This window comes from Myotis brandtii, unplaced genomic scaffold, assembly GCF_000412655.1.
Source record: "Myotis brandtii unplaced genomic scaffold, ASM41265v1 scaffold1631, whole genome shotgun sequence".
In the NCBI taxonomy this organism is placed as follows: Eukaryota; Metazoa; Chordata; class Mammalia; order Chiroptera; family Vespertilionidae; genus Myotis; species Myotis brandtii.
In genome coordinates, this window is record NW_005355967.1 from 337763 (window position 1) to 347056 (window position 9294).

The 9294-nt window shown below is 45.3% G+C and overlaps 1 protein-coding gene across 1 annotated transcript in view; it reads right to left on the bottom strand.

The window, feature by feature from the left end:
- The window catches only part of LOC102261051 (cytochrome P450 4A11-like), a 29503-nt gene extending 26230 nt beyond the window's left edge, over positions 1 to 3273 (bottom strand). Inside the window, exon 1 of the mRNA XM_014536489.1 lies at positions 2936 to 3273. Within this exon, the coding sequence (XP_014391975.1) occupies positions 2936 to 3130 (195 nt within the window). The 5' untranslated portion in view covers positions 3131 to 3273. The remainder of the gene's footprint in view (positions 1 to 2935) is intronic.
- Positions 3274 to 9294: the final 6021 nt, after the last annotated feature.

Below are 9294 nucleotides of genomic sequence, written 5' to 3' on the forward strand. Positions count from 1 at the left end.
CAGATTGGAGAGGGTGAAGGCCAGACTGAGGGGCCCCTTCTCCCCCCCTACCCCAGTGCACGAATTTTGTGCACCGGGCTACTAGTTATTAATAAATCACAAGGACAAACTCTAGATAGAGTAGGAATATTCCTACCTGAACCCGTTTTCGCACATGGTCAGTTATATGTTGCTTTCTCTCGAGTTTGAAGAGCATGTGACATTACAGTTAAAGTTCTAAATATTTAATCACAAGGGAAATTAGTCAAGCACTCTGAAAGTGTTTTCACTCTTAATGTGGTGTACAGGTAGATATTAGAATAAGTTTAATCACTTTATCAGTCATTGTTTGCATCACTGTTCTTTTTATATCATGTTTTTGTTGTTTTCATATCATGTTTTTGTCATTTTTATATCATGCCTCTGTTGTTATATCCTTTTGTTACTGTTTATTTACTAATAAATGTATATATTATTTTCATATACATTTTACTAATTTTCTTTCATCTCTCACACTTCTATTATAGAGAAAGGGCAAATAGCAATATTAAAATATCTCCACTAATTAATTTCCTTTTTTAAAAAAATATATTTTATTGATTTTTTACAGAGAGAAAGGGGAGGGATAGAGAGTTATAAACATTGATGAGAGAGAAACATCGATCAGCTGCCTCCTGCACACTCCCCACTGGGGATGTGCCCACCACCAAGGTACATGGCCTTGACTGGAATTGAAGCCGGAACCCTTGAGTCTGTAGGCCGCTGCTCTATCCACTGAGCCAAACTGGTTAGGGCAATTAATTCCCTTTTAATGTGCACAAATTTCGTGCACCGTGCTTCTAGTCTTCTATAATTGAAACTTTGTAGCCTTGAGCAGAGCCCAGGGCCGGACAGGCCAGGCGGGAAGCTTGGCTTCCTCCATCGCCGGGGGCAACCCAAGCCTCCTGCTCACTCCAGCTCCATGGCTGCCACCATCTTAGTTGGTTTAATTTGCATACTCGCTCCTGATTGGCTGGTGGGTGTAGCAGAGTTATGGTTAATTTGCATGTTTCTCTTTAATTATATAGGACTAGAGCCCTGGTGCACAAAATTTGTGCACAGGGGAGGGAGTTGTCCCTCAGACCGGCCTGCACCCCCCTTGGGGCATGTCCAACTGCCGGTTTAGGACCGATCCTGCAGATGAGAAAATTAGGTTGTAGAGCAGGCATTTAAAGTATGTGTAGAACTGGGATATGAACCCAGGTAGCTCAGAAACAGAGCCCCATATGTTCAACTGCCCACCTTGTCCCTTGTCATCTTGCCTGAAAGATCAGCCTCAATCTGAATTCAACATATGGCAGTCAATTCCAGACTTAGCCAATTACATAGATATTGAATAAATGAAAAACTCAGGCAGTATTATAAAATCAAGGATTAGCCTGAACCAGTTTGGCTCAGAGGATAGAGCATTGGCCTGCGGACTGAAAGGTCCCAGGTTTGATTCCGGTCAAGGGCATGTACCTTGGTTATCGGCATATCCCCAGTGGGAGGTGTGCTGGAGGCAGCTGATCAATGTTTCTCTGTCATCGATGCTTCTAACTCTCTATCCCTCTCTGTAAAAAAATCAATAAAATATATTTAAAAATCAAATCAAATCAAGGATTATTTACCTGCACTATCTCCTGCAGGATTACAGAGATGATTCACACCATGCATAATACTAGTTATGGAAAGAGCATTACTCACTTACTGAGTCTACATAACATCTAATGCCATCAGTACATGGAAAAGTCACTGTTGGAATATTCAGTGGTTCCTTCAGACAAATCCCAGCTCAGAAAGGTGACTCCTGCATCAATAAAAGTCACAGTTTCTCCAAATCAGCAAATCATCTGGAAGTCCTTTGTACCAAATTTGCATGAAGCAACTGGGCTTTGGTTGTCTCTCTGTGGCTGGTATGAGCAGTTCCCATTTGGGGCTCCACTCTGCAGATAATCTCTTGACATCCTTCTCTGAAACCTTCTCAGGTTTCTGCCGCACCCCACCTCCTAAGGCTTGTTCAACCCACACACCCACCCAGATGAGCCCCTGTCCATGCAGCCCCCTCACCTTGCTCTGTGCCCTTCCCCCCAGGGACTAGTGCTAACAGAGCTGGCTGGGGAGCACTGTCTGTCATCCAACCTGCCAGCTGCTCCTTTCTGTCAGTCCGCACACCTGAATCAAGCTCCCTCTGTGTCAGGCTCTGTGCTGGGGATGAGCGCACAGAAAGGGGGCTGATATCCTCAGCCCCAAGGAGCTCACAGGGCAGGGGCGTGGAGAATAGGAGCTGGCAGGTAAAGAGATTCTCATTAATGGCGAGCTGCAGATGCCAGTGCTCCTTCCCTGGGACCATCCTGGAAGCTTTCTTGCTCAGATGTGCCAGTAACTTGCCAGGGTTTTAGCACTGTACTCACCAGCCTGAAAAACCCATGGTCTCAGGCCAACCAAGCTTGTTGGACCCCTACACCCAATTTTATCTCTTTTCCTGGTTCCTGATATCTTCTCTAAATTCCTGTCTATTGTCCCCCCCATGCTGTGAACCCCCGAAGGCAGGGATTCATGAGATGATGTCTGTGTTCCTAGGCAAGTTCAGGGCCAGGCAGACAGGATGGAATTGAGTGGACATGGGCAGGGAAGCATGGAGAAGTTCTGTCCTGTGAGCCTGGAGCAGGGAGATTCAGAAAGGAGCAGCCCTTGTCCTCAAAGGCTGGCTGACAAAATAGCTTGCAGTCCTACCTAAGGAAGGAGGATCTGACAGACTGAGAACACCAGCACATGGGATGAAGAGCCACGATCTGAGGGGGTAATCTGGGTTTTGCCCCCATGGCCATGTGCTACTCACAACAAGGCTTTGTCCTATAGACTTGCTGACCATGACCTCGCTCAGAGAGCCTCTGCCCTCCTTGCCCTCCCTCTCCCTTGTCCCGTTCCCATTTACCTCCCGGTTGTGCCCGAACAGCCAGTGGGAAGGAGGGGACGGGAACTCCCGGACAGCTTTGAGCAGCCACTGCCTGAGCAGGTAGAGCTGGGCTGCCTTGAGCAGCAGCAGAACCAGAGCCAGCAGGGAGGCCACCTGCAGGAGCCCAGAGATACTTCCCAGGAATCTTGTGGGGCTCAGCACAGAGACACTCATGGTGCAGTGCGTCTGGACCTCTGACTGTCTCTGACCACCTCAGGCCGGTCTGGAAGTTTTGTCCCACCCACCTGTGGGGAGGGTGAAGGGTGAGGGCAGAGCTTAGAGCTGAGCCACCAGAGTTGATTAACTGTTGAGGAGCTATCTTGGGAACAGGAAGAAAAGCTTTTTTAGTTGACAGTGACAATGGTTGTGTACATTTCAACTTCCACTTATCAGTTTCCTAACAAATACTTAATGAGCAGCTGTTATGTGCCAGCCAGTATGCTAGGTGCCAGGACACAGCTGCAAGCAAAACAGACATGAACCCGGAGTTCCAGAAATCTCAGTCTAGTTCATCAAATGTTCAGTAGGTGTTGTTACAGAATTTTATTATCCTTTCCATTTCAGATATAAGCTAGTTACAGATAGGTAAAGTAAAGTGGCCAATGGAAAGCAGCCTTTGACAGATTGGGTTTGGGTTAGAATCCTTCTCCCTTGTATCCAGAACTGCCTGCCTACCTGCCTCTGAAGTTTTCCCCAGGGTTTTTCCTTGTCCCATGTTCCATTGTGACCCAAGGGGAATGTGCTGGTGGACAGAGTACTGAATTTGGACTCACAACGTTCAGCCCCAGGTCAGGCCCACCTCATATGAAGTCAGCAACTGACTCTCTCTGTGCCTCAGTTTCTCCTTTTGTAGGTAGAATCATCATCTTCTTTCTAAGAGCAGCATAGAAATGCTCATTCATTCATGCATTCATTCACTCAGCATATGTTTCTTGAGTGCACAATTTAGTAGGTAAAGTCAGAAAACACTCAGTACAATGAAATATGAAAAGCCTTTTCTTAAACATCAGGGAGGGGAAAGAAAGATGTGAGTTGTTTTAAAGAGTTTACATTGGCTTCAGTTAAAGGGGTGGGGGGAGCTGAAGCGGAGCTAGCTCTGGGATAGGTGCAGAGTTCATCAGGAAGAAATGCTTGCTCCTTTGGATGGTGTGGGCAACAGTCTGGAAAGTTCATGACTAAGCAAGAAGCATAGGTTCCTAGGGCTCCATTGCACCTAACTGTTCTCTTTAGGTAATTGGAGAAATAGCCCCCTAAAAGTTAACTCAAAGTTTTAATGCACACTCAGGAAAGTAAGTAGTCTTTGTTGGTTTGCCCTGCAATTGCTAAAGGATTAACATCTCTTTTCTCATCCTTTCACCCTCTGGATGCCTGTAATTAGTTTAGGACAACTCAGATTTTTTTCCTTTTTAGTAGAAACCATAAGACTTCAGATCTGAAAGGTAAGGAAGGGCATTATAGGAAAACTGGAGGGGACCAAACAAGGCAGACAGGCCCTCGAGGCAGCTGTGGTTCTGAGCTTGGGCTGCATCCGTTCCTGATCATTGTCAGCCGGAAGTTTGTCTCAAGTGGCCCTCTATGTGCCTGCCATCACAATTGGCCATGTCCTGATAGTCACTGTGGGTCAGGAAGGCAGACTGAGTGTCCCAGCAGCAGAACACCCAAAGCACTAGGATGGTGAATCTGCCAGAAATATAGGCTCCATCCTCAGTGCCAGAGAAAACACAGAAGTCTGTGGTCTTCCTACAATTTGTGGGGTTTTAGTTATTCCATGACCAGGACAGGCAAAAATTAGTGGTGCCAAATCCAACTCAGGGTGGGCAGAAAATTACCTTTCAGATCTGGGGAAATTTATATAATGGATCATCTCAATATGGTTGAGAGAGAGAGAGAGAGAGAGAGAGAGAGAGAGAGAGCAGGAAGGAAGAAAAAGAGGGAACAGGGAGAGAAAGAAATAGCAGAAGGAAGGAAGAGGCAAGTAGAGAGAGGGGGGAGAGAGAAGGGAGGGAGAAAGGATGGAACAAAGGAAGTTAGAAAGAAAAGAAAAAAAAAATTGGGCCCCACATAGCTTTATAAGCATTGAGTTTATGTAAATACTAGAAGCCTGGTGCATAAAATCTTGCACTGGTGGGGTCCCTCTGGGTGGCCTGCAGGGATCGGGCCCAAACCTGCAGTTTAACGCTGCCTGCGGCTCCTACATGCCTGTCCTGCTCATCTTGGCCCCACTGTGGCTGCTTCGGGCTCCTGCCCAATCAATCCCAATCCAGAGAGGCTCTCGCTGCCACAGTAGTGCTCACCAGCCATGAGCTTTGGTGTCTGGAGCCCTCCTAAGGGGAGTGGCCTGTGGTATTGGGCTGAAACCAGCTCTCTGTCATCCCTTGAATGGTCCCGGATTGCGAGATGGTGCAGGCCAGGCGGAGGGACCCCACTGGTGCATGATTGGGCTGTGGAGGGACCACAGGTTGGCTCCAGGGTGTGTCCGGCCCATCACATTCAGTCCAGATTGGCTGGACCCCAGCAGCAAGCTAACCTACTGGTCAGAGCATCTCCCCCCTGGTGGTCAGTGCATGTCATAGTGAGTGGTTGAGCAGCCTTAGCATATTATGCTTTGATTGGTTGTTCAGTTGTTCTGCTGTTCGGTCTATTTGCATATTACCCTTTTATTATATAGGATTATTGGCTGTAGGCTGGTTTGTGAGCTAGGAGTGAGGTTGGCAAAGGGTTTAAGTAATGGTGGCTGAACTAAGTCCCCTCTTGAATTTCACAACCCAAGGGCATGTACCCAAGAGAAAAGAGCTGATTCCCATTTGGCTCTCACTGATTTTCCCAGGATCACCTTCATGTAGTCAGGGCTCAATCTGAACTTGCTCCCCATAGCCATCGAGGACAGGCACATGGGAATGTCTCTACCCTTTTCTGAAGCTGTTGTAGATCCTGGTCCTTTTGGACGTGCAACCAAGGGAAAGAAAATCAATACAACCTTTCTCTTTAGGTCCAGCTCTTGGAGTGGTGGTGAAGGGTCAGTTGGCCACGGTTTGGAGCTGTTTCTGATGAACCTGGCTCTGATCTGGATTCCTGCTCTCTTGCCAAGGCTTGGTCTAAGGAGGGAAGGAAAAGCAAAGGCAAAGGTGTTTTAGGGAATGGTGACAAGTTCAGTGCAGATGAAGAGTAAAATGACAGGTGAGCAGTGGGAGACAAAGATGAAAGTAAGGGAAGGGGCGTAATGTCTGATGAGCCATGCGTTCCATAATGAGCAAGAGGACATTACATAGGCAGTGCCTACTTAACACCCGTGGTGGTTCTGAAGCAAGGTATTGACATTATCCCACAGGCCACTGAGTGAAAGGCATTTTGCTGTCAGAGTGTCTAGCTGGAAGGTCTGACCTATAACCTTGGCAGCAGCATAACTTGAGAGGAGGGATCAGATTGGAAATAGTTTTCAAAGGTAGAGTCAGGAGTTTGTTAGTCAGAACAGGAAGAGAAAGGACCTGTCAACACTTCAGAAAAGTCACCAGTAACCCCTCAGGGTACATAGTGCCAGTTAACCCCATGGGGCACCACTCGGCTCATTAAAAAGTCTGAGTCAGACCCTGTGTAGAGCCTAAGTTTCCTCAAAAATCCCAAGTACACATAGGAAGCAGCCGTACTAGGCTGGGAGGGGGGAGAACAGATACTTTCTGAGCCCCGAAAATAAAGAGAATTGACTTAGGGGCTTCCACCCTGAATTTTAAAATATGGACTAATGATAGGCTTTTGGATTAGGAGTGGGTTATCTGTTCCACCCTGGAATCTGGGAGATTTGGGTCTTTCCTTATCATTACACCCTAAGGTTCTTCTCTGGGTCTTGATCCACACCTTGACCATGACTTCCTCATCTGGGCCCAGATATTGGTATGCTTTGTACCTCCTCAGGTGGGTCTCTCTGACTTATGTAACTTAGCCCCTATTTCAGACATTGAATTTTTTTTCTGACTTCTCAGCTCAGTCCATTTCAGAGTGGCTAGTCATCTGATCTCCACTCTCTCCTTCCCTACATCCTCCTTCCTTGGCAGCTCCTGCATGCCCTCCAACCAGTTCTCAGAGAATCCTGGCCAGAAAGGGCTGGCACTAATGTGAAACAATACTGTTGACTTTAACAAACAGAAAGCCAGATATTTCTCCAGCCAAGTGGTTTTATACAGGAACAACGAAGAATCACAAGTTTGGATATGCAGTCTAATGGTTAGCCATGTGCAAGTTTTAAGTAATTAGGAAAGGAAAATCTGTTATAGAGGAGAAAAGGAAGTTGGGAGAGCCATTATTAACTGAGTTCTTCCTGTTGTGTTCCTTGATCCATGTACTGCATAGAACTCCCCCTTCTGACCTTCTGCCCTCATTTTAAATGAGGTTTCTGTTTAATTTTTATAATACACATGCCAGTTCCTTTGGAAGACTCTTAAGAGCCCAAACTGAGACCAGGAACACAGATTTAGTCTCACTTTCACTTTTGGCTTTCCCTAAGTGTCTCTGTGTCCTTATCTGTGAAAAAATTCTTTTGGTGCCTTACATTTCAGAGTGGTCTGGAGGATCATGGAGTGACTATTTCTGAAAGTGATGTATTTCGTCCAGCTCTTATTATTACCCTTCCTTGTGTTCTGGGAGTGGGTTATTTCTTTTTTACATATATTTTTTTAATTTTTCAATTACAGTTGACATGCAATATAATGTTAGTTTCTGGTGTACAACCCAGTGATTAGACATATAACTTACAAAGTAATTACCCCACAAATCTAGTACCCATATGACACCATACATAGTTATTACAATATTATTGATTACTGGAGGCCTGTTGCACGAAGTGATTTCCCCTGGCTGCTGGCACCGGTTTGCCTCCGGCACCCGGGGCCCAGGCCTTCACTCTGGCCGAGTTCTGGCCAGAGCCGGCCCTGGGGTCGTCAGGCTTCGCTCCACCACTGGGAGCCTATGTATACAAGTTAACCGCCATCTTTGTTGGCAGTTAATTTGCATATCATGCCGATTAACCTATGGGAGGTGTAGCGAAGGTACGGTCAATTACCATGTTTGTCTATTATTAGATAGGATATTTTCTATGCTGTACTTTACATCCCCATGATTATTCTGTAACTACCAATTTGTACTTCTTAATCTCTTCACCGTTTTTACCCAGCCCCAGCCCTCTCCTATCTGGCAATTATCAAAATGTTCTCTGTATCAGGGAATCTATTTCTGCTTATTTGCTTATTTTGTTTTTTAGATTCCCATAGAAGTGAAATCATGTGGCATTTGTTTTTCTCTCAGCACAACCCCTCTGGGTTTATCCATGTTGTTGCAGATGACAATATTTCATACTTCTTTATGGCTAAATCATAGTCCATTGTATATAGCAATAGTTGATAGATATGTATTTATTGCCATGTTATTATTCATATTTTAAATCCATTTTTTCTTTTTCTTAAAGAAGGCCTTGTAACATTTCTTGTAATTCTGGTTTGGTGGTGATCAACTCCTTTAGCTTTCTCTTATCTGGGAAGCTTTTTATCTGTCCTTTGATTCTAAATGATAACTTTGCTGGGTAGTTTTGGTTGTACATCATTGCATTTCATTACTTTGAATATTTTGTGCCAATTACTTCTGGCCTGCAAAGTTTCTGTTGAGAAATTATCTGACAGTCTTATGGGAGTTCCCTTATAGGTAATTAACTGACTTTCTCTTGATACTTTTAAGATTCTCTCTTTGCGTTTAACCTTTGGCATTTTATTTTTTTTCTCTTTTTTTTATTGCTTAAAATATTACAAAGAGTAGTACATTTGTCTCCTTTTTTTTCCCCCTTGACCTTCCCCCAGCCTCCCCTACCCCCCAGTGTCTGGTGTCCATTGGTTATGCTTGTATGCATGCATACAAGTCCTTTGGTTGAACAAAAATAGATACAGAGGCAGAGCAGCATTAAACAGACTGTCAAACTACAGCAGGAAGGTTGGGGAGGGTTGTGGGGGAGTAAGAGATCAATCTTTGGCATTTTAATTATGATGTGTCTTGGTTTGGGCCCCTATGGGTTCATCTTCTTTGGGACCCTCTGTACTTCTTGGACTTGTATGTGTATTTCCTTCACCAGGTGAGGGAAAATTTTGATCATGTTTTCAAATAGGTTTCCAGCCCAGGCCAGGTTTTGCTCAGTGGTTAGAGTGACAGTCCACCCACTGAAGTGTTGCAAGTTCAATTCTCAGTCAAGGGCCTATACCTGGGTTGCAGGTTTGAGTCCTAACCCTGGTCGTGGTGCATGATGGAGGCAACCAATCAATGTATCTCTTTCACATTTCCCCCTCTCTCTCTCTCTCTCTCTC